At 39.5% G+C, this 24598-nt stretch overlaps 1 protein-coding gene across 1 annotated transcript in view; it reads right to left on the reverse strand.

Annotated features, from left to right (window-relative positions):
• Positions 1-24598, reverse strand: part of ADCYAP1R1 (ADCYAP receptor type I) — a 184760-nt gene that overhangs the window by 64461 nt on the left and 95701 nt on the right. Inside the window, exons 2-3 of the mRNA XM_059818773.1 lie at positions 19256-19342; positions 17701-17806 (exon numbers count right to left, since the gene is read on the reverse strand). Of these exons, the coding sequence (XP_059674756.1) occupies positions 17701-17806; positions 19256-19342 (193 nt within the window). The remainder of the gene's footprint in view (positions 1-17700; positions 17807-19255; positions 19343-24598) is intronic.

Here is a 24598-nt window from a genome sequence, read left to right on the forward strand (position 1 = left end):
GAAAAGAAAAGAAAAGAAAAGAAAAGAAAAGAAAACCCAAAATAAATGGTGACACTGAAAGCTAAATACTCTCCAGAGCAAGAGTTGTAACAGAGCTCAGAAGCAAGCTGCCCCTTCATATTCAGACTACTGTCCTCCCCACTTTCTTGCTTTTCTATTGTTTATAAATAGAGTTATCTCAGTGGAAAAGGCATGTCTGTAGTAGAAGATAACTTATAACAGATCTTGGGCCAAAATCATTCCTGATGTAACCACAGTGACGCCAATGTGGATACTCTTGAGAGGCGTTTATTCCTTGTTTACTCCTTCAAATCTTCTGAGAATGAGAAATGACTGAATTAAATAACTTAATTTCTTCCAGTGTGCAAATTCCATAATCTCTCCTGGAAATTGTTCTAGTGGTGAGTCAAGCAATTCCTTATTAGAGCCCATGGGACCTTATGATCTAGTGGAGGAAACAAAGGAAATAAATACATTATAAAAAGACAGTTCATACTATGTTAAGAGGCATGTTCACAGAATCACAGAATCACTAAGGTTGGAAAAGACCTGTAAGATCATCAAGTCCAACCATCAACTAACACCACCATGCCTACTAAACCATGTCCCACAATGCCTCGTCCACATGTTCCTTGAACACCTCGAGGGATGGTGACTCCACCACTTCCCTCGGCAGCTTATTCCAGTGTTTCACCACTCTCTCAGTAAAGAAGTTATTCCTAATATCCAGCCTAATAATATCCAGTCATTGCAGGAAGTGGTATTTTGGGTAGAATGTGGGCTTTAACCATTTTTGGGAAAAAAGTGTCTGAAGATCCTCATTTTCCTTTTGTTTACTCCTGTAAGTAAGGAGTTAATTCTAACAAAGTCAAAGAGTTTCTCCATGTATAAAGCTGCTATAAGTTGGAGACTAATTGGTTTAGAGAATTTAGAGATGGGTTGAAAAAGAAATGTGAAAATGAATTAAGTATATTATTCCTTCTCCCTTTCTTTTTACTAGAAAAGGTTAAAGACCTAATAGGAAGAGAAATTCCTCTGTGGTGTTCCTCACAAATGTGTGTGGGCAGGTAATTACACTCCCATCTGAATTAATAAATAACTATGAAAATTTGCATACATATAATCAATATTATTTTACTTTTGGTATTTATTGGAATGTGGAATAATTATCCAAAAACAGAAAATAAGGCTAAAGGGACCTGTGGAGGTCATAAAGATTATTCCCTGCACCCAAGCAAAATAAACCATAACTAAAATATCTCAAAAGAAGTTTGGGAGTTCTCATTGTCTGTGATATTCTTATTACCTGGACAAAGGATGAGAAAAGTACGTTACAGGGCACAATTCTGCATGCTTGAGTTATAGAGTAAAGGTCCAGAAACTTACTCATTTGATAATTTTTGACTTGCAGGGACTGTGATAGCATCAGTCTTATTTATAAAGATGGTAACAAATTTCTTCATGATATTCTGAGAGTGAACAGATGTTGTGTCACTCAGAGATAAAAAATTAACCCCTACTGTAAAATCCAGTTAGATGTAGAAGTTACTTACAGGTATAGGTATGTATTTATACAAGTATAGAGTATGGGTGCATATTGACATATATCCTCAGATAGGTTACTCTGTCCATAGACTACCTGTTTAGGGTACATGTAGAAGGAAAATTAGGAAGTGCACAAGTAATGCTCCATTTGTAACCCAAGTGAGAAGTCTTATTCATGTGACCAGGTATGATCAGCTGTTGTAATCATACCATTTGACCTTTTCTTTATCAGTTTTCAATCCAGAAGAATAATGGGAAAGAAATAAGTGATTCTGGTATGTCCCATACGAAGGCAATTATGAAATAGTTCGACTGACTGGGAGTACTATATTTAATTTTGTTCTAGCTTATTCAGTTATAATAACAATGGCTTCTGTTTTAAGTAGTTTGCAGGTTAGCAGAGAAGGGTAGAATTATATTAGTCATTTGGCTGTATGACCAAAAACCTGGAGCAGATTCAAGTACTTTCATGTCTTGGGAACAAAGATGAGGCAGGTACTCAAAATGTATACAACAGTCCTTCAGCGCGTTTTAATTAATCGTTTGTGGTCATTATTTCAGTTTGGCTTTGCTCTTGTCACATGGTTTGGGCATGCTCTTGTTACACACTATAATAATCATTTTTCTCTTCTAAAGCGTTTTATTGTGCATTGACTTCTATTTCCAGTAATTTTTTTCACACAGGTCCAGGATAATCACTCAATTATGTTACCTGCAGCTTCTTCCTCACTCATAAATTAATAATTATTCTAACCTTGCCTGTTGTTTTGGTTGTAATTTCTAGTCGCTTTGTTTCACTGTGCTTGCTTTGATTTGTTTTTCTGTAAAGGAAACAAACCAATCAATTCTAGCAGCTGTGTGAGCATGAAATGTATGGCTTGATTATCAAAAGTGCAAGCTGCTTTGGAAAGGCAGGCATTCAGGAAGTCTGAAATGGCTTTTAGGGTAATCAGAAAGGCAAGGAAAAGTATCAATAAGAAGAGCATGTCCAGGTGGTTGCCCACAAGACTCAACTATCTGCTCTTGAAGGGTGAAAACTGCACCATCTAACTTCAGATTTGTGCCTTACCTGGCAAAGTTAGTTGGGTAGAGTTCCCACTTGGTTTACTCAAAAAAAAGCCAGAAGATAGAATAGTGTATGTGAATCACAGAATCACAGAATCACTACAGTTGGAAAAGACTTGTAAGATCAAGTCCACCCATCAACCCAACACCACCATGCCCATTAAACCATGTCCCACAATGCCACGTCCATACATTCCTTGAACACCTCCAGTGATGGTGACTCCACCACCTCCCTGGGCAGCCTGCTCCAGTGTTTCACCACTCTCTCAGTAAAGAAATTTTTCCTAATATCCAGCCTGAACCTCCCCTGGCACAACTTGAGGCCATTTCCTCTTGTCCTCTTGCTAGTCACTTACAGAGAAAGAGGAAATCCAGGACTGGGAAGTGAAATAGGCAGCTAAAATCTTTAGGATTATGGATACACCTTGAGTGGGACTCAGCTTGCATATTAAGACACCTTAATTTAGGTGTTTTAATATGCAAACTGAATGTAAATCTCAGTATCAACTGTACAAGGAGTCTTGGGAGACTAGCCAGCTAATTTAGCCAATAAATTAGATGTCTAACATCCAGTGATGCAGTTGTTCCCCAAGGAGGCCATTTTCCCCTAAATACAGAGCCCAGTACAGCTCTCTTTACTGAAACATGTGTTGAAAATGCCTGTTGAATTCAGTGGGAGTTGAGGTTGCAGATTGGCAGCAGCAGAATTGCATCTGGAGAAAAGCGAGAGCTGTTCCTGGTGCCGACTGCAGAACCCTCCCACCGCCAGCTGGTATTGGCTGCTCTTATTTTGGTAAAAGGTGTGTTTAGTTTAAGAATTATCAAAATCTTAAAAGTGTGATCCATTAGTGATCTCTTCAGAAAACAAGCTGGTGGTAGCTATAAATATATTATTAGCTGGGAGATGAGTCTCTTTGGATATTTCCGTATGGTTTGAGGCTTAAAATGACCCATGTTAAAAGCAAAAGTGCCTTTAAACTACATGTTTACAATATGGTGCAAGAGATGTGATTACTTTGATTTTTCTGTAAATCATTTATAAGACACTATGTATTTATCGAGCTGTCAAAATCATGAGTCTTCACGTCATCCAGGAGCAAAATTCAGAAATGAGAAGAGGAAGAAAGGACATTTATTTTAACTGAGATCAATCTGAAGTTTGGATGACAAGTTTTCTAAATTCTATTCCTTTCCAACTATCTTGCAGGAATAGTGCATCTATTTGAAAAAATAAACAAATGCAAAAGCTGGCTTAGAATTGGACTCTCACATTCAATGTTCCTGTAGATACGAAATGAGGGAAAACCAGATCACACATCAATAGGAGACAAGGTATACTATCTTACTGCTGAAGTGTCTGAAATTAAAAAATTGTCTTAAAATATCTCTAGAAGATAGACTGGTTGAATCAACTCTTCCCCTCCTTTTTTTTTTTTTTGCTATGGAGGTGCCTACTTGTCCAATTTGAGCTATCATTCTGCTTTCAGCCAGCTAACGTGAGATTAGTTTCACCTTTAGACTTCAGTGTGGTATTGCTAAAGTATTCCTGCACCACAGAATAACCTATTTCTGTGGTGAAATTCATATTAGAAAATGAAATCTCAAGCTGGGAAGCATAACAACACCACAGGCCAAGTTCATTTTTTTCCAGTATAACATGCAAAATTCTTGTCTCTAGAATGAAATATTTCAACACATTAAGCTTTATGACCCCCAAAACAAAACACATGAGAAGAGATCTTTACTTTATTTCTTTTACAAAAGGCTGGAAAACTGCATGAAATTGAGATCTCTCTCCATTTTCCCTTTCCTGCTCTTTCTCTTTCAAGGGAGGAATTTGGGGAAGGAATTGCACATTTTCTTGTCCTCCCTTTTGCCAGGAGCAAATTACCACGCACAGTCTGAGTCGGCAGTGCTGGCTAGCAGCTCATGGGCAAAGCCAAGGATCTGTCTTTCCCCACCCCATCCACTCTTGCCCAGAAACTAAAAAAAAGACAACGAATATTGGACATGCAGTTCCTGCTGCCTTGCTCTTCCAGTGATGGAAGAGGCCATGAAGTTCAGCAGATACTTCAGGGCTGTCTCCACCTTCTAAATCTCTTCAGCATCCTTCAGAGGAGATCAAGATCTGATCCAGTGTAATTTCCAACACAAGAAAGGGTATAGATTAAGTGTCTAATGAAGTAGAAATATGAAGAACTTTGTGGAAAAAAATAGGGCTTAGTAAGGGCTCAGGCAGTTGATATTTAAGGTGTTATTATGAATGTAAGTTACTTTGCACTTCTACTTTTTAAGGTAAGTAAAACTGAATTATCTCATTTTTGCCATGGTTAGAGGAGTATGTACAGATACTTTTTGACCGCTTAGCAGATGGAGTAGTTAATAACTTGTTATAGTACTGTAACCTGCTCGTCTGTCTGAAGATGATTTAACTTACTGTTCTTCAGTTTTATTTTGCTGAGGAAAAATCAATATGCACAATCTGTCAGGAGTCCAAATTATTACACTTATTCAACTGCATGTATTATTGAGTAGGCAGTTTCCTGTAATGAAGTTCTTGGCTTAAGTTTGTAAGGTGTATTAAGAAGTAGTGGATGTAGCTCAGAATAAGCTGAAACAAGAAATGAAATTGTACAGTTGGGCAATTTTAGTCATTGACCACCTATGTGAGAATATCAGTGCTTGGTGAAGTCTCATCAGAAAAAACATATCATGGTAAAGAACAGGCTAAGAAGACTCTCTTGAGTCTTCGGTCTAACAACACTTGATTCATGACTAGAGCTTTCCAAGTGATCCTATAATACATGCAGATACCAAAAGGAGTGATTCTAAATGTACAAAATGTGGTATGTCAGAATGTTCCTCCAGAAACCCATACACTGGTGAAAAGGAAGTGATTCTTAGGAGTGTACAGAAAATCTTCTAACTGAAGTTATTAAAGGAAAGCCATTGGAGTTGGTTCTAACCCCTTCTTGTTCCCATCGCATTTACTATTCTCCCACCAGTGGTCTAAGTACAGGCAACCATTCCCAGTAACAAAGCAAGGAGTAACTGGCAAATGTGCTTACCAGTGTGGGATTCAACTGACCAGTTCCCAACATCTACATTTGAATGGCCCCCAAAGTTTTTGTAGGAATAGATAGAAATAGGCACTCCTAGAGAACAATGTCTCTCATCTGAAAGCAGACATTTGAAATAGGTCTGATGAGTCATTCCCTCAAAAAGCCAACTTTTATTCATTGAACATGAAGGCAGCTTTGGGACAATAGCCTAGATAAAAATACCTATGGCATAGAAATCTCAAGTTCCATGAGAAAAACTCTGTCTCTCCGCACAAAAAAAAAAAAAAAAAAACCCTGATACCATTCTTATCTTCATATCAAGGTACAGAAGAATAACCAAGGAAGTTCAAACAATGCCACCTTCACAGCAGGCTCACAAAAGCCCCATTAGATCCCAGAAAATAAGGTCCAACCAGTTCACTTCCTGAGCTATGTCACTGCTAAGCCTGTTAAATCTACCTCTAATGAGAGACTGAATGAAGGATTGACTAGAAACAAGGCAGTAACAGAAGGACACTGCATGATGCTTGATGACTGTCATTGTCATCTCATGCAAATGACACACTGGGTGACCACAGTCTCCATGTGTAAGTAAAAGGGGGAGTCTGGTCATGCTTCTCTGCAGTAGGTCCGAGGCTGGAGCATTGTTCCCAGCTCACGCTTCTCTTGGAAAAGCTTTTTGTGTTCCACAAGTTCATAGCCCTGTCAGCTGATGAAAAACCAGTGTCACACAGTCTCTGTTCTAGTGTCTCTAGTCCCTTTTGTGCTTCTTCCCAACACAGAGCCAGAGAAGGAACAAGGATCCTGGTCGTCATTACCAACAACAAGAAACATTACATATGGGGAGCTATTGTAGGGTAGAATGGGAATCGGCAGGTATATTACAGATCTTTTGTCATACCAGGCTGATAAAACATATCCTTAACACAGCCAAGAATCCTACTTTCAGTCTGTATTGGTAGATCCTATTATATTCACTGGCCATATTTTACGAATTCATTAGCAACAGACGCCTAAACCTGAGGAATTATAGAAATGACCAACATTTGTATTTTGTCTTTATTAACTATTAGCATATGTACTAGTATCTTTTACATCCTTCTAGGCTTTTATAAGCTGAAGCAGAGATCATAAATTATTGCTGTATTGTCCTTTCCTTGCCTTTGGGTAATTCGACTAATACAACCAAACTCTGTGCATGTGTGCGTACAGTAATCCTGTAGTTTCTTTTTTAAAACCAACGAAACATGTCTCTGTTTGTCAGTGCTCAGTATACTTAACGTTAGTATTTTTCTTTTCTCTGTCTCTACAACCAAAGCAAAAAGATAGGCATTTTTTCATAGGTTGATGAACATCCTTCAGCAAACAAACCTTCCTTTATTTTTTTAGTGGACTCTCTTAGGAAACATGACTCTGCCTATCTCTTTACATTGAGATTCATAGAGTCATAGAAAGGTTCAGGTTGGAAGGGACCTGTAAAGGTCATCTAGTCTAACCATCCTGCAATGAGCAGGGACATCTTCAACTAGATCAGGTTGCTCAGAGCCCCGTCCAACCTGACCTTGAATGTTTCCAGGGATGGGGCATCTACAACCCTCTGGGCAACCTGTGCCAGTGTTTCACCACCCTGATTCAGTGAGTCCTTCAGGTTCAGACTAAGAAACCTAAATATATTTCTGTCTGTATGCAAACTGAGGCAGGCTTCAGCTGCCTCAGTGCATGTCACTAGGGCCACCTGAGCTGTTACCTGACCTCCTGCTTTTATTCTAATAATGTTACTCCAATAAGCCTGTGCCACATCCTCCAGCCCTGTGTGGGTGCCTCAGATACCCAGGACACCTCAAATAGCACCGGACATCTGTGTCTATACAATAAACCCCTTTCCCCAGTGTCTCAGCTTCCACTACAGTCCCCGAAGTCAATATATTTACTGAAGCCCTGAAAGTAAATCCGGTGATAAAATAAAAATGTCTGTGGGTCATGTTCTGCACTCAGAAGTCTTCTGTGTTTCATCATTGGTTATTGAGGGAGTCTGGGTGACTAACATAGGCTGAACATGGATTTTTTGGGTAGCTATGTCAGGTAATTCCGCTGTAAGAATTTAATTTATTTTCACAAAGATAGGTTTTTAATGCAATTTAAGATGCTTCAGGGGATCAAGTTGCCAGTCCAGATAGACATAGATCTTCTGTAGGCTCCATGTCAGAATGTCTTGATACCCTAAGGAATCTAGAGACACTTGCTGTTTATGTGCACCTGATTCTGGTCCCAAAAATCTCCAAACCAATTCCCTAATTTTTTTTCTTCAGGAACTTACTGGACACTAGAATGCAATTTACAGACAAAGTCTAGGGTTCATTTAGGATTCCTCTGAAATGCAGTCACTGCCAGTGCAGAGAAAGTCAAAGTCAATCAATGCTGTCTTAATCTATGTTCCATCACTAGAAATAAAGATCCTAGAAACCAGTCAGCTGTGCCATTGATTCCAGCAAGAATCGAATTCAGTCTCTTACTGCTGTGTTTTTCTCAGCAAGACTAACAATCTAAAGAAGCAATAAAGACTCACTTTTGTCAGAAGATACAGGAGACAGCCACCGAATATGCCATGGGACTAGCAACAAGAGAGCATTGCCACAGAATTACCTTTGAAAAGAATATCCAGTTGTCTGACACATGACTCATTCATTTTTACAGAAATAGAACATGGTTTTAGGACCTTCATGAAAATAGTTTGCATGCAAGGAAACACTTTAATTCAGCACTGAAATGTATCTGCTTCTGCAGAAGACTGCAGCAGCTGCCTGATGGGATACAGCACAAGCAACAGTTCAAAAAGAATTGCAAAGATCTAATGAAAATCATGCTAAAATCATAGCTGGTCACTCAGTTATAATTCAGATGACATGTTAATAGTCTTTTTGGTATTTTTTCTGCCATGGTTCTAAAGACATTAAAAAGCTAAATGATTGTAAATTGTCACAGCTTCCGGCTGTCCATGCCTCTGAAGATACAGACAGATCACAGCAGCTCATTTCATTGCATAAGTTTTACTGCTATTCATCGTTCATTTTTTAACTGCAGTGACCTGGTATATCATGCTTGCAATTACATGTAATGGTCACAATTGCAGCTTGGGGCAACATGCGTTAAAACAATCCCCCTGCCCCACAGGTAAAATCCATTGCAAATGCATCCGCTGCACTTTGCATTTGAAAATGGTCATCTAAAACAAAACAAACCAGAAACAAACCCCAAAAAAACAAAAGCAAGTAAATAAATACATGGGGCAAACCCTCTCTTCCTGATAGCTTCTGCTTATACTGTAAAGAAGCTGCCCCTCTTTACTCTAGAGCAGTTTCTCATTGCACATCATGTATGCCATGTAGCGGAAGGTAAGACTGGGCTTCTTGATACTATTTAACTCCAGACAAGAAAAGAAAGGTAGTGTGATTTAATGAACTAGCTGTCACCATAGAAACAAGGAACTCACAAGTGGAACTGCGTAAATAATTGATATTTTCTTTCAATGGTTAAACAAAAAAAAAAAGGGAAAAAAAACCCCATTCTGTTCAATTAAGTGAGATTTTTTCCTTCTTTCTGACTGACATGAAATACAGAGTTGGACAGGCAGATAGGAAATTTTATTTTTAGCTTTTTATTTTTAATTTTAACATTTCTTATTTTTAAATCCTAATTAAATTTGAGTAGCAATAATTCTGAAACAATGTTCTGGCATAAAATGTCAATACATTTTTATTTTCCAAATTTGTTAATGATCATTATTTTTTGGCCTAATTTATTTAAAAATTTAACCTGAACCTGCATTTTTCAATGACTAATCTGCTTGCAGAAAAATACTTTTATTCAGTCCTCCCCCTAGAAACTAATCTTATCCAAGTCAATATCTTACCCAGTTGCCTGGACAAATCCCATTCTACCTTTTATTTTCTTTTAACTTATGTTCCTCGGTTATTAAAGAAGGACTTCCTGCCAATTCTGGAGATTACAAAAGTAATAGCTTTGAAAGAACCAAGTAGGAATTATTACAATGAATATACTATGGGATGGGAACAGTAGCTCATACACATGCTTTGCAGTTAATGGTGTTTTTAGAGCTGTAGCCATTAAATTCCAGTACTTTTCCTTCCTTTCGTTTCCCGTCTGAATGGAAGTCCAGCAAATGCTGAGAAGATGACTAAACTTAGATTTATTAGCAGGGCTTGCAAAGGAGGCAGTCCTCATTTAAACCACCAAACCACTGCTGAATGTGTCGGCAGAACGTGTTCACGCTGCCCAAGGACATAATAGAAATTTCTGCTCCATTACAGTAATTTTTGCATCTTTTCTCTGAGTCATCTTAACCCACTGTTCCCAGGCTGATGATCACCTCACCTAAGTTTTAACTATCTTAGAGAGCCCATATAGCTTAACTTGCTCTCCAGCTTCCCTCTTGTGTCAGTAGAGAGAAAAAGGCCATTCCAGAGAACAATTTATCCCACAAATGTGAGGAACCCATGGCAGTTTGAAAGGAATAGCTCTAAGGAAGGACCCACAGCTTTTCAGTGGCCATTTAGACTTAGTTTAGGCTAGACGACTGAGGTGTTAGTTACTAAAATCAAGAGAGACAAATTGCATCCCTGGAGACTAAACAGTGAATAAGAACTAATAGGATTTGGGGTTAAGACTCTTAGGACAGAGACTAAAGTATCCATATCTATCATATGTGCTGTAGAAAATACATGGTGCAATACTGCTCCGGTACTGCGTGATGCACCCATGGACCTACACACTCCACCAATTTGCCATGGCTTAGCGCTATACTGTGGGTAGCACATGGCGCTGAAGAGAAAGGGATAGTATATTAAGGAAAGATTTGCTTGACACTGAGACACGTCATAGGATTACCAAAGACACTGTGAGCCCTAATGAAGAATGGTACAAAGATCCCCAGTCTCATGGCAACCCAGCTAGATCTGGAAGCAAAAGCTGTAGCATTGCACAAGCACAGCACTGCCCTGCAGCAAATTACCCAGGACCTTGATCTCAGCTGAGAGTTACAATGCCAAATGAATATCCCTACTCAACTGGCATTAGTATGTGCATCTTCGTATTATGTCTAGGGTACAATGTGGATGGGGTTTTAATCCCTGTAACCACGGATCCTTCACCAGTAAAATTATTGTTATTATACTATTTGTCTTCCCAGGCAGACCATATATATATAAGTATAGCTTGGCTGTATATTACAGAGTTATGAGAAAGAAATATGCTAGAGGCTTTTCCTAGAAATGGGAACATACCAGTGGTTCACCCAATGGAGTTTTGTCCTGTCTCCAGCCACGACTGGCAAGAAACTTTTCTGTAGATCATTCCCAAGCAGTCTGTCTGTGACACAGCACCCTTTCTTTCCCCTGCCACAGCTGATCCTGAACAATTTCAATGACAACGCTCTTCCAGACTTTCAGCTTCAGTAATGTGACTGAATTCACAGTAGGCTCTCAACATCCCTTTTAGCTTCTGCTGCTCCATTTGAGAACAAGATTCTTTATAGAGCCTGCAGCTTGCTTTATGCCTGGATTGTGAAGATTTTGTTCATTCCGGTACTGCTACATTATTATCAACAGAATTCATACCATCTAACTTCAGACCTCCGTAATGATTGCTTTAATAGGCAATGGAGAGAAATGGGCACTTGTCATGCAGTCTTCTCAACGTAAGATGGATGTGTAAAGTAAGATAAGTTTATGTCCTGTAAGTACTTCTAAGTGTAAGTGACTTCTAAGTACTTATTTTGATCTATTGACTATAAACACAGTCTAAATCACTAGCCTTAATAAAGGCCTCTGTACTTTACACAACCATATTTAGGTGACATGAATCCATCCATTGTATCTGATGAACAGACTTCTAAAAAGCATGTTGATAAACAAAGAAACATTCAGCAAAGAGCTGAAGAATGAGTCAATGCTTAGAAAACAGAGATCAGTGAAGGTCTTTTTCTCGTATTTGCCTGAGAAAGAATAAAGCTTGATCACAGCTTGGGTACTGAGGTTGTCTTGTTCAGATAGAGACCTCTGCAATACAGATGTCTGAAAGGAGCACAGATCCTAACTCTGGTATCGCATGATCCCTATCTTCTACCTTTAAATTCTTACATGTTTCTACCATCTCTAACATGAGGTTAGTAGAAGACATTTTATGCAGTGCCACATGGATAAATCCATCAGCACCAAAAAGCATCTTTGACCTAAGACAGATGTATTCAGGCAGATTAAACCTATCTAAGTCAGTATCCTGGCTCAAATAGGAGCCAAGAAGAAAACATTTAGGTGTAGAGACATATTCTTAGCTATAGCCTCCCAACTCCAGGAATTCAATAGCTTTTAAAAACTGAGTGTGAGAAGAACAATCCTAGTCCTACTGCTCTTGTGCACAGCTGCATCAATAACGGAGACACACGCGCACATACACAGACACACATGAAGTAATGTCTTCCCAGTTGTGCCAGGGGAAATAAGAGCAGATAATTAAAGGCTCGGAAAGAACAGGAGGCTGATGAGACACCCAATAAAAATCTAAACCTAAAAAACCCACTCCATCATCATATGAAGATGGAAAAACTTTTCAAAGTCTACTCTCTCCTTTCATTACCAACATTACCTTCTAATTACCACGTCCTACCCCCTTGGCACCCGTACCAGTTTCTTTCCTGTTGTTTTAGAGGGTAACTTGATGATAAGAGTCTTTTAACAAAGATCATTGTAGCCATTGCATCCCTGCAAATACTTACTTCTTTTGAATTTACTTCCCTGGCAATGCTACTGCCCTTCAATACTTTTCAGAGGAAGGACAGGAGGAGTGGGACTAGCTAACTAGGACAAGTGAAAGATTTACTTGACAGTGAGTCATGAACCACGTAATCACCAATAAGTCCTTATCACTCCTATTCCTGTTCAAATTCTTGCACTGTGTTCACTATTATCATAGCTTGGCTCATTCCAGATTAGTGCATTTTAGGCACTATAAACATTAAATCAGAGGCCCAAATCTGCAGATCACTCAAGGAACTCCCCCACCATATGAGAGAGAGCCACATTCAGGGGACAAGTCTGAGATATCAAGTTCCAACAGTGGAAAGCAAGACAGGTAACAGGCTGGGAAAAATCTGTCCTGCCTAGATTGGCAGGGTTCTACACTTCATCATCAGGGCTCTTTCCATCATGGGATTTCTCTGAGTGGCATATTTCCTGGCTGTGGTCCTGTGCCCCCATGGACAGTATCAGATACAACTGGTCAGTAGATCCCAGATCAAGCCAAAGAAATATGTAAGGCCTTTGGAGTTACAACTAGGTGAGATACAAGCCCACTAGGAAGGAGAAGACAGCTGGGAGATTCTCTCTGTCAGTGAATGCATGTGGCAAGCATGAATGTGCAGGCTGCTGAAAACCTGCCTGTCTTTTGAGGTCACCACTCAAGGAAGCATTGATTGCAAAACTTGCTCACACGAGTCTAAGTAGATCCACTACAGTTAAGTACATGGATGGCATGAAAAAGACACCTACAATTCAAAACATCCCGTGATAAAAATCACAGTCCAGATTTTTTGGGGGTATATCCAGACCTCTAGCATGATCTAGTCAGTATAATAGAGCCTTTTGCTAAAGGTAGGATTTGTCTGATAAAATGTAGACATCTACAGTGTAAATATTTGTAGCTGAGATGGTTACTCTTACTTCCATATATGTCTGTAGCGGAAAAAAGGCATCATCTAATCTACTTTGAGGATGAAATGAATTATGCCTCAGGCTCTACTTATTAGATATCCAGAGCTACAAAATGAGCAAAGTGACTGGCTCATTTGTAGTGTAGATGCATTTGCAGGCATCAACATTTAATTAGATGAATATCATGCCAAGTGTACATGACCCAGGAAACTCTCATTCAGCATCTGAGTAACTCCTGTGCCATTCTTTCCTAGCCCCAGGGTTGGGCACAGGTCAGCAGAGTCTGGAAAAAAAAAAAAAGAAAAAGGGTGCATATGGATCAGCAGTGAGCTTTATCAGTTCTTATCAGGCAGAAAGTCCCTTGAGGACTGCTGACAGCTAGAAGAAGGTCCAACAGGAACTGAGGGAGCTCTACACTAGAAGAGGGACAAAAACTCAAACAAGGGAGACTGGAAACACTAATGTAAGAAATAGCCTGGCTCCACTGCCTGGAGAAGTTGAGTATAAAGTAATCATTCCCCTCTCTCTTTTCTGTTTTGCCTTTGGCTTTCATTATTTCACTTTATCACTTCAATGCTGTCTCCAGAGCAAAGTAGTAAGATTCTGAGTCCTGCTGAGATTTCATTTTCTTCAAAATCTCTTTTTCATTCAGGCTGTAGGTAATGGTTGAACAGGGTTGGACATATAGGGTCAGCACTTGCTCCTTATTTCTCCTTATATAAAGACTTCTGAAGAATTTAAAGCATTTAAGAGGAAGAAGCCATCACAACACCCATGGCAAAAACCGAACAGAAAATCTAAAGGCAATCATTGTCTCTGAAGCATTATAGGCATCACACAACAGCAGAAGGAGGGAAAACAGTGCTGTGAAGAATAAAACAGTAATGAGCATAACATCTGGGCATGAAGGGTAGAGGGGGAAGGAAAGGGGAAAACACCAGAGCACTGACAAACCAGGGCTGGATGCTCTCCATAATATAGTGCCAGCCTTGCTCTTCAAGACCTGTGGTTGCAGTTGCTACATCAATGTTGTTCTTGTGTTGGACCTCACCCAGAGGAGCTCTGGGGAAGCATTTAGTTCATGTCTGTGTTCACAGATGCTGAACACAGCAAGGGGGCAAAACAAAGGCAGGAGAGTTGAATTATTGCAAAATATAAGAACCCATAAGATGTTCTTTTGACTTCAAAGTACATTGCTTTCCATGCAGTACTTTTAGGCAGGAGAAATACCAGTGCAGAAGACAAGGTCTCTAAACAGGAGCTGAGAACCTACTATTGCCATTATTATTTTTTGCACCATGTGGGCACCTTGGAGTAGGATTCATGATCTGTAACATTATTGTTCTAGATACTGCAGAAATACAGGTCCAAAGACTGTTCATGTCACATATTCAAGTTTTATAGGTGACTATTTGACTTTATGTCACCTGCAACAGAATATGGAGCTACCTTCCTTACAGAGGTTACTGTAGTTCAGCTGATTTGGAGGATTTTTTTAAGCCACATTAACTTGAACATGTGCCCAAGCTTCTACAGACTCTAAAAACTCACAGTCCCCTTTTATACACTGCAGCCCCTCTGAGGAGGAATAAATCCTCAGAAAATTTATATATTGAATTGTTCTATGGAAATTTGCATGCAGAAGTAGTCAAAAGAGGGAAGAGGTAGTTTTATGCTTCCCCTTGCTCTTAAATAAACAGACGTTTACTCACCAGCCAGGAGGGATTTCTTCCTTCTTTCAGCTGTTTCTGACAAGCAAGGGAGTTTTTTCCTATGTTTCTCTTTCTTTGAAGGGAAACATATTTCTCCACTACCTGCCATCATTAGTAAGTCTTACTGCTACAGATGAATAACAAAAACCAAATGTTGGGCAATTTTCACTTCTCCCAAGTGAAAAATAAGTTGTCTGCAGCAGGTGAAAATTGGGAGGAATCAACACACTGCAAATATGACTGCTTAATTTATGGGCAGTGACTACTTCTTCAGGGAGTTTCGTAATGAAACTCCTCCAGCAATGCTTGATAACTGTGCTGGTTTTGGCAGCATCCCAGTGGGGCAGGGGGGCTGTGAACGAGCGGCTGTGTGGTGCTTAGTTGCCGGATGGGGTTAAACGACGACAATAATTTAACCTAAAAGCCAGGTTCAACTGTGGTGAATAGTGCTCCATTCCAGTAACAGACAAGGGGCAAAAGTGTTTTTAGAGAAAACAGATACTTGTGGTATTTTCCCAAATACTGCAGCATCAATTCACCATGTGTGGAGTATCCTATTTTGTACATTTCTTGTTAGCAGGCAGCAATAAGGTGTAATTCAAAACACAATAAGAAGTATCTCAATGACATCGTGCAAACAGTAAGAAGGTAGTAGAGCTCTGTTGATGTCCCATCCTTTAACTGTGGAAATAAGGCTTTGTTGGGAACGAAGGTGGCAGGATCTGGCTTGAAAAATGTACCATGTAATGAAAGGTGAGTCTAGAAGGTCAGGACTTAAAGGGGATAGAGTGGAATGCTATAGTCCCAGAGGTGAAATGAAATATATGTAAAACATGTCTACAATGATTTAAAAAAGGTAGAGAGAAAGGGCAGCAAACAGGATCCAAGGAATGAAATGGCTTTCAAACAAGAAATATGTCAGGATTCTTCACTTGAAAATAAATGTCTTTGAAGGGGATGTGGCTTCTTTACACAAAGCCACGTAAACATGGAACTTGTTGCCACAGGATGTGGTGAACAACTAAAAGATGTACAATGAGCCTGGGAAAATCTTTACAGTGATTCAGTCCAAAGATACTGGGGGAACAGAATAAAGAGCAGCTGGGTTCTGCTGCTGAGCTAGTGCTTGAAAGGATTCAGTCCCTTCCTGCCTGTGTGGGTGACACATTTTCATCACATTGAGATGCAAAAGCCTTTCCAATGGCTCTGGACCTGTATCTCTGAGCTGTGCTCTTTGAATTTGAAACAGGCAGGGGGGAGGAGTTCAGTCTGAATAGTCTGTCCCCCACCTACCAAACAGCACAGGGTTATTCTGGATTTGAGTGATAAAGAACAAACTAGCTGGTGAAATGGTTTCTTTTGACCTTGGAAAATCTATTAATTCTTGAATCCAAATAATAGTCATTGCATAGTCTTAAGAAGTAGGGCTCATGGTCAGCTTTTGACATTGCTCTGGGGGCAGAGGGGGAGAAACAGTTTTTTCCCTTTTGTCCTTGCTTATGCCACTCTGGACGAGGGAAGAATTGGGAAGCTCTTCTGTAATGCACAAAGAGGGTCTCCAAACCACATCCCTGGGGCTGAAATGAGCTGCCTGAAGACCATGCTTTCCTCAGTTCCACCAAACCACACAGTTCATTTGCCCAAAGCTGGGAAGCAGAACAAAAATGAGCTTATGTGTGAAATGAATAGCGAACACTAATAGAAATACTCCTAGGAGCTAAAATGCAGGAATGCCTTGCTTCAAAGGATGTTCTGGTAACACAGAGATCTGCATCCTGCCCTCCCTTGTTTCTGGGCTAAAATACATGGCAAGGAAAAGGGGAGAGAAATCGCCCCTCTTTTATCACACATGCAATGTGTTTTATCTGCTTTTCTCTGCAGTTTTACCAATTCTAGTCACAGTAGAAGCAGTTTGGACAGGGCTCAGTAAAAAAGACCCTGATTTCCAATTAGTTTCTTTGTCATTCTTTGCCCTTCTCTCATTGATGCTGGCCATAGGCAGCTCCTGCTACAGTCAGTGGGAGATGAGACAGGATATTAAACTATTAAATTCTTTGCTTGCTGCCTCAGTTTCTTATCTCAGCAACAGCACAAGCATTCTTTATCAAGATTACCGTCATCGCAATGTTAATGCCTGTAAAGGTCTTCAGATCATGTGAGAGAGAGGCACAAATTATTACCGAGCTGATGAGGGGGAACGAGCTGTTACAGAACAGTCCCCAATAGCTGTTGCCACCTGCACTAGCAGAAGACATAAACACTATCAAGGCCTTTCCAGCCACACTATTTCTTTTTTATTTCCTTTTTTTTGGTTTGTTCTTGGATTAATTTTGTAGATATATGTCACTGCATCACCTAAAGTACAGAGGCAAATTCCTGACCTCTGATAATAACTAGCAAGTGTTCTGGTACATCCCCATCGATTGATTTTTTGTCCTTATAATATTTCTCTAAGCTCATTCAGCTGCAGTGACCGCACCTCTTACAGTAAGATGTTTGCATTGACATTGCTGGAAACCCCTGCAGACATGACAGGAAAGGTTTAGAAACCATCGGTTCAATGTACGCAGTCGATCCCAAGCTGAAACCCACCTGGAGAAGAGTCATTGAGAGGGTTCAGGGCAGCCGCCCTCCGTATCTTCTCCAGACAAGTCTCTTGCTCCTTTTTAATGATGCAGTTGGAATGGGTTGCTGTAACCTGAAAAGTGGAGAAAGAGCAATTACAAACTTAATATAGCTAGTGAGTTTATGAGGAAACATCTGTAAGTTTTGAGGTTCCATTCCAAAAAGGAAAAGAAATAAAAACATCCGTAGAAGATGAAACTGCAAAAACCTTCTTTTTTCTTTTTTTTCTTTTTTTTCTTTTTTTTCTTTTTTTTCTTTTTTCTTCCCCCCCCCCCCCCCGCCCCGAAAGCTTAAGGCCAAATTATGGAATTATAATGTTCATAAATTGTTTGGGGTTTTCATGTTGATCTCCCTGTCAAAGTGTAATTTCTAATGTGTTTGCTTTGTTTCATTGTACTCCTTCCTCATATAAGGCTGAAGCAAAGGTACCTCTAAGTAGAGAAAGAATTTAAAGAGGAATCAGAAATCCGTTGAGGCTCAGTTTGATCTTCCACCAGTTTCTTATGAGTCTTGCACAATCCATTAACCTCATTCAAGACTCAAAACCAAATTAAAAGCTCTTTCTCTCAGTCTTTCACTCTGTCCATTCCTTAATGTTTCCTTCTTCCTTTATTCCCAGTGAATACAAGGCAACCTTCTTGCCAAAAGAGAATGCAATGCCAATTAAACTAAGATGACTTGATCCAAATCTTTTCTTTTTCTTTTTTTTTTTTAAAGCTCTAAGGCAGCCCACTACAAGGAAAAAAGTGGGGGATAAAAAAATAAATAATAAAAAAAAAAGATAAATGAGCTTGTAACTGGAACATTGCAGCCAACAGAACGCAGGCAATCCCAAAGCAGCAACAAAATAAGAACGGGACACATTCCCAGAAATCAATACAAGATTTCATTCCTATTGTAGAAAGTGGCCAGGGGATATCAATGCAGGGGAAATACAATCTCAGGTTTCATTAGATCATTTTATAGGGGCAGTGCTAAGGTTCAAACACACCCTGTGGAAAGCACCATGAAAATCAGTGCACTGGTTTAAGATGGGATAGGTCACCCCGGTTCTCTGCAAGCAATTTTGCTGTTTCATATTTCCCATCCCATTTCCTTCACTCTCGATGATGGAGAACTACAGAGGAAGTAGAGTGTACCGGCCAAGTGGTCTGTTTTCCCTTAGCTGCTAAGTAAGAACAAGCAAAGAGGGAAAGCAGTAACTGAATTCAATCTGCTTAAGTTTATTTTTGGAGCCCTATCTGCAGAGGTCAACTTTACTTCCCTCACATCCCAACAGAGGGAATGGAGTGAACAGTTTGGGTGACTAATGCATCGAACTGCCACCACACACTCAATACACACTTACAGTGAATCCCGAGGCAGCCGTAGGTTGGTGGTGCTTGTGTTGTGCTTTTGTGTGTGCTAGGAAGCAGGGAGCCATTTGCACACTTTTGACATTGTGATAGTTACAAGACACCACCCCTATTTCAAAGACTGAGAGGGTTTTCTAATGAACCTCTACTTTACTAGCTTTACTCACCATTTTTAGGAACTGATTTTTAGGAACTACAGTTTCATCTCCAAGATCCCCGTAATAAATTTCAGCTATTTTCCCCGTGGAATATACCTGGCATAACCATATCAGATTTGGGTTTTTTCAAAACAGTCTTCTGTTCTAAGGGCTCTCAAGGGCCTGGAAAATATATATTATCACCTATCTCTGGGATTTCTTAAAAACATAAGGGCTTTTGCTACATCAGCCCCTAAACCTCGCCAAAGATTGGGAAAATTGCATTGGCTGACATTCAAGTTCTTAGAATATCTTTTAAAAAGATAAAAGAGAAATAGCAAGGAAATCAGGCTGCTAGTACTGGTTCACTCTCCACAGTTGCCTAGGTCTGAAAGGAGTGTCCAGGGGTGGTCTCAGTACAGGAACACGGCATTTTCTATACTGTTCAATATGTGTAAATTAGAAAAGCTGTCATTTTTTAATGATAATGATAATAATAATAATAATAATATAATATAATATAATATAATATAATTACACAAGCAGGATATGAATAAACAAATGGAAATATTTTACACATTGTTAACTCGCAGAACTCTTTTCAGCTTGATATTGTGGATGTTAAATGTTACAGGAGTTCTAAACATATATATATATGTACGTATGTATGCAAAATCCATCAAATTATTCTGAACACTAAGAAACCCACCATGCCCAACTTTTGATGTCCTATGGGGTAACCCTAGACCTTTGAGAAGAAGGTCTAGATTCAATCTATAGTCAAAGGACAAAAGAGTGTGATTTATCCTTCCTATATTTGGTGTCTTCTTTAGTAGAGCTAAATCAAAGCCAGGACTTGATGGATTATAAAGAAAGCCTGAGGTTAAAAGCTCAGATTTTATTGTTTTCCTTGCAGATAGGCACATGTAGTCAGATGTATCTGACTAAACAGACTAAATTTAGTCAATTGTATCTGAGTAAGTCTGGCTCAGGAGCTATTTGAAATGCAGACTACTGGGCACAGAGAGAGCACTAGAGCGATGTGCTTCACCCATCCCTGCAGCCTTCCTTAAGCTTTCACTATTGGCAGGGTATTTTGATGTGACTCCCTACAACCATCTTTATGCCGTTACGTAGCACTCTTCATCAATAGACTTAAAAAAAAATAATATTGGGGAATACGGAAACTGAGACAGAAAACAAAGAAAGGGAGAAAATGGTAAACTCAGAGGAGAGAATAGCAGCTCACTGACATCTCCACTGACTAGCAATGCCTTATCTGAGAAAATAAAACCAGGCTGGGATTGTTTATAACAGAAGGTTTCTCTGTTGGATGCAGAGATGCATTAATGTTACCATGTTTTCCTGAAAGGATCCACATGTTTCATGTTTCTCTCCTAACTATGTGCTGGTAGAGCCTTTAGTCTGTCCAGTCGGTCTTAAACAACTGAACAGCAGAGCACAATTCAAATGGAAGTGTAAGCTTCAACTTCATGGCCTCCTGATTTCATTTCTTTTGCCTTAAGGACATCTGCAATTTCCTGAGTTCAGTAGAGACAGTCTGGTTTCAGTTTCCCAGAAGATATCAGTGATATGTGCAGTTAAAGAATATTTTGACACATACTAGAAAAATCAAGAAACCAAGTGGATAGTGCATGAAATTCACACTTTTTAAAAAAAATATTACTCTCAAAAGAGTGAAGGAGTTAGACTCACACCATTTTGAAAAGGCATATATTTGTACAGATACAAATCCAGTAAATACAATCAATGTCTGTTCAGTTCTGAGAGAACACAAAAAGACAAAGGCAGCTAGCTAAGACACTATAGATGTGCAACAAATTGAGAGCTTTCATTTTTCTTCATTTATTTTTATTAAGGTGGCCACTGCAGAGATAAAGAGGCATGTGCTGTGCTTAACTTGTAGTACTTAACTCTTTGTTGTTCCCTTGACATTATGGTAATATTAATAACAATCATTTTATTATGTTACAACCTACATATATTCTCACACATACTTTCAAGATGCTGCTTTATGGTGAACTGTTCCATTAAGAAAACCATTGTTAATACATAAACCTGAGCAGAGATCCAGGTGAACACATCTGTACTGCTTCTGGACCTGCCCTAGCTGTATGTGTATATCAGGTTATCAAATTTTAGAGTCATGTGTTTAAGCAAGGCATTGCTAAAACATACGGATGCTCCAGGGAAGGAACCACATGGAAGAAGTTGTACAGATCAGAAGGGTACCATACACTTCCCTGCTCATGGAAATAAATACTTGTGGCCGGGTTATTCCAGATGGTAATTTAAATAAGCTCTCTTTCTTCTTGTTTTGGTTCAAGTATATCAAACGCTGGAAGCAAGGTAGGTGAAGGCAATTTCAAGAGCAACTTTTTCCTTTCCCCAAGATTTCTATACTAGAAAGGCAACACAGCACAAAGCAAGGCTGTGAGTAGGCAGCTGGGAGAGCAGGACTGGACCGCACTAAGAAGATGCTCCCTAACCACTTCTACTAGGATATGGGATATGAAGGGATATGAACCTAAACTGAACACCATGTTTAGGTAGCTGTCCGGACTTGTGCGCTGTGTATATGACACTAACATACAGCTATACCCAATGTGAGCAGGTCAGAAGTGTAAGCACAGATGTCTAGACCATTTGATGTGCCTTACAGTATCTCACGTGCCCTCCAGCTGCTGCTGGCTGCGTAAGCCTTTATGTTTGCCCTGTGTCAGGATATTTTGGACACTGTAGGTTACCTCTAATGGGAAAAGACATTTATGTTTTGGCACTTGAATAATTTCCTCAGTTATATCAAGTGGATTCTCAGGGGAAAAACAGGACATTCTCTATGAATGGGACATTGTCCTTGTGCCATGTTCATAGGCACTGATAAAGACTTGTGCATGGGAGAGGAGGTTGGGTGGCTGGAAGGATTTGGAAATTTTTTAATACATCAAAGCTGGGCATTGAAAGAGATCTCACTGTTATCCAAACTAATCATCCTGTGGGCCAACAGTGCAGAACAGTCTAGCCAAGAAACCTGAACTGTCTTTGACTACATACAGTCATTCAAAAAATACTGTTCTGCTCATTTTACCCTCTGTAAGAATATTTGCAATTGCTTTAAAACATGATTTCACTACACAAGTTAATTCAGTGGATCTACAGAAGTGAGAAAAGTCACCAATATTCTTAAGAAACTCCGGGATAAGAAAAAATGCTTTGAAGTCATAGTAAAGATGTGATAGCAAACTCTGCAATTCGCTTGGCATTGTCATTTCTACAAAGACCTGATCACATATATAGCAATTTAGTACTATTAGCTGTTCTTTCCTCTTCTGCATTTCTGTATTATGCCTGTAAAGCCCTGATTCTTTTTTTGCAAAGTGAATGAGAATATTTCCACCCCATTCAGGATATGTCATATCAAACACCATGACAATAAGGAGAGGGGTAAAGAAATACAGATAAGAAAAAGCAAAGAAGCAACAACAAAATCCCCCTTCATTAAATCCCTCAGGGACAGTATTTTACATCAACACAGAGATGAAATAGAATCTGATTCACCTTTTGTTTGAGTGTTGTCTCTAAAGCAATGCAAGAGAGGAGTTTAATCCACTCTGTATATTAGATCACTCACTTCATACTGAATTACACTTTTTACTAATTCTATTATGACTTTCAATTTTAAAAAGTTAGCTTAAAAATTATTATGTGAGCATTGCTGAAAGAAGCTTACTTTGTCATGGAAAGTAACATGTCTATGGAACATGGAACAAACAACATTACTAGATTTAATCCCTGTTCTTATCAAGCAATGATTCAACTGGTCAAACCAGGGCCAAGGTTTGCAAAGCATTGTGTTAAAAATAGGTGTTTGGGAAGGAGTTCTGATTATCTGGATTTTTTCAGAACTGTTTTACATCATTACTGGTACCCACAACACTGGCTTGGCAGTAGAACAAATTGTTGTCTCCAGAAAGGCCTTACATTGTTACTTGATTGCGTTTTTGTCTGCCTGTGTAAATGGCACCCGAACTACTGTAATTTCAAAACACTTCAGACTAAGTGAAAGGGTAAAGCGCTTAGAAACTTATTCAAACCAAGGCACAATTGTACAATCTGCAGCATAGTTTTGACACCATGCTTCAAGCAAATTGTGCAGAAAAAAAAACCCCACAAACAGAGCACATTGCCAAAAAAAGGTATTGATCCCTTTCAGATGTTGGCTTACATGAATTTAAGATATGGTTACCTTCTAACACTGATGATTCCTGGAGAGAGGCATGTCTCCCTGCAGATTAGAAAACAGCAGCAGCATAATCAACAGTTCCCTTTACTCAATGGATACCTTCTGAAGTGGTAACTCTGGACAAAACTTGTTATGCATCATGGGGTAAACCTGTTTTTGAGTTTGCCTTAACTGGCTTTTTATCTTGGAGATCAGTTGAAAAACATCTCTTTGAGCATGGTGAGGCATTCTCAGTATAATTGATGACTTCCCTAGGAACTGACATCTTGAGTTAAACCAAAGTATACCTTTATCCTATCTCTAATAGCAGGCAATACCATGCGAAGTTTTTCGAAGCCTTGTACTGGCAGGATGCAACCGCTCATCGGAAAAGTGTTTAAAAATCTTGCTAGACATAATGTCACAGAATCACAGAATCACTACGGTTGGAAAAGACCTGTAAGATCATCAAGTCCAACCATCAACCAAAAAAAACCACCACCATGCCCATTAAGCCACGTCCTTGAGGTGAAACTCAAGGTTCAATAGCCCTTTCTGTTTGCTGATTGTATTACATAAAATGGCTTTCTCCCATTGTTCCTGAGACTTTCTCCTCCAAAGATAAAACTCCTTGAAGTACAACTCCCAAAAACACATGCTAGATATCTTCCTCCTTCATTCCTCAGAGGTCAACCTAAGCCTGAAAAGTTAACAGTCTCAACATCGCAATTCCCACTTATTTTCAAAAGTATTCAAGAGAAATGGGATTTAAGTGTCCAAATCAGGGCCTAACCCCCTACAAATCTGACTGAAACTTCATGGGAAGATTCTCACCCCTCCAAGAGCTTTTAGTTTTGAGCAAAATTGGGTTGTGTGGCCTCACTATAGGACAGTGAGGTGCAGGACTTGCAGAGTTCACCACCAATTGCTTCCAAAGACTCTCCAATTCTTGACACAGGCTGTGGCACAGCAGTCCTTGAACATGGATGAGCCGTTGGCACCAGAGCAACCCAGTGTAGATCCAAGCTTTAGCCAAACCTCGGTAAGTGACTATCTCAGCAAGCAAAAATTCATTGAACAGGGGTTGCAGGCAAGTAATGCATATGTTAATTGGTGGATTTTGTAATTGT

Source organism: Gavia stellata, chromosome 6 (assembly GCF_030936135.1).
Source record: "Gavia stellata isolate bGavSte3 chromosome 6, bGavSte3.hap2, whole genome shotgun sequence".
Classification (NCBI taxonomy): Eukaryota; Metazoa; Chordata; class Aves; order Gaviiformes; family Gaviidae; genus Gavia; species Gavia stellata.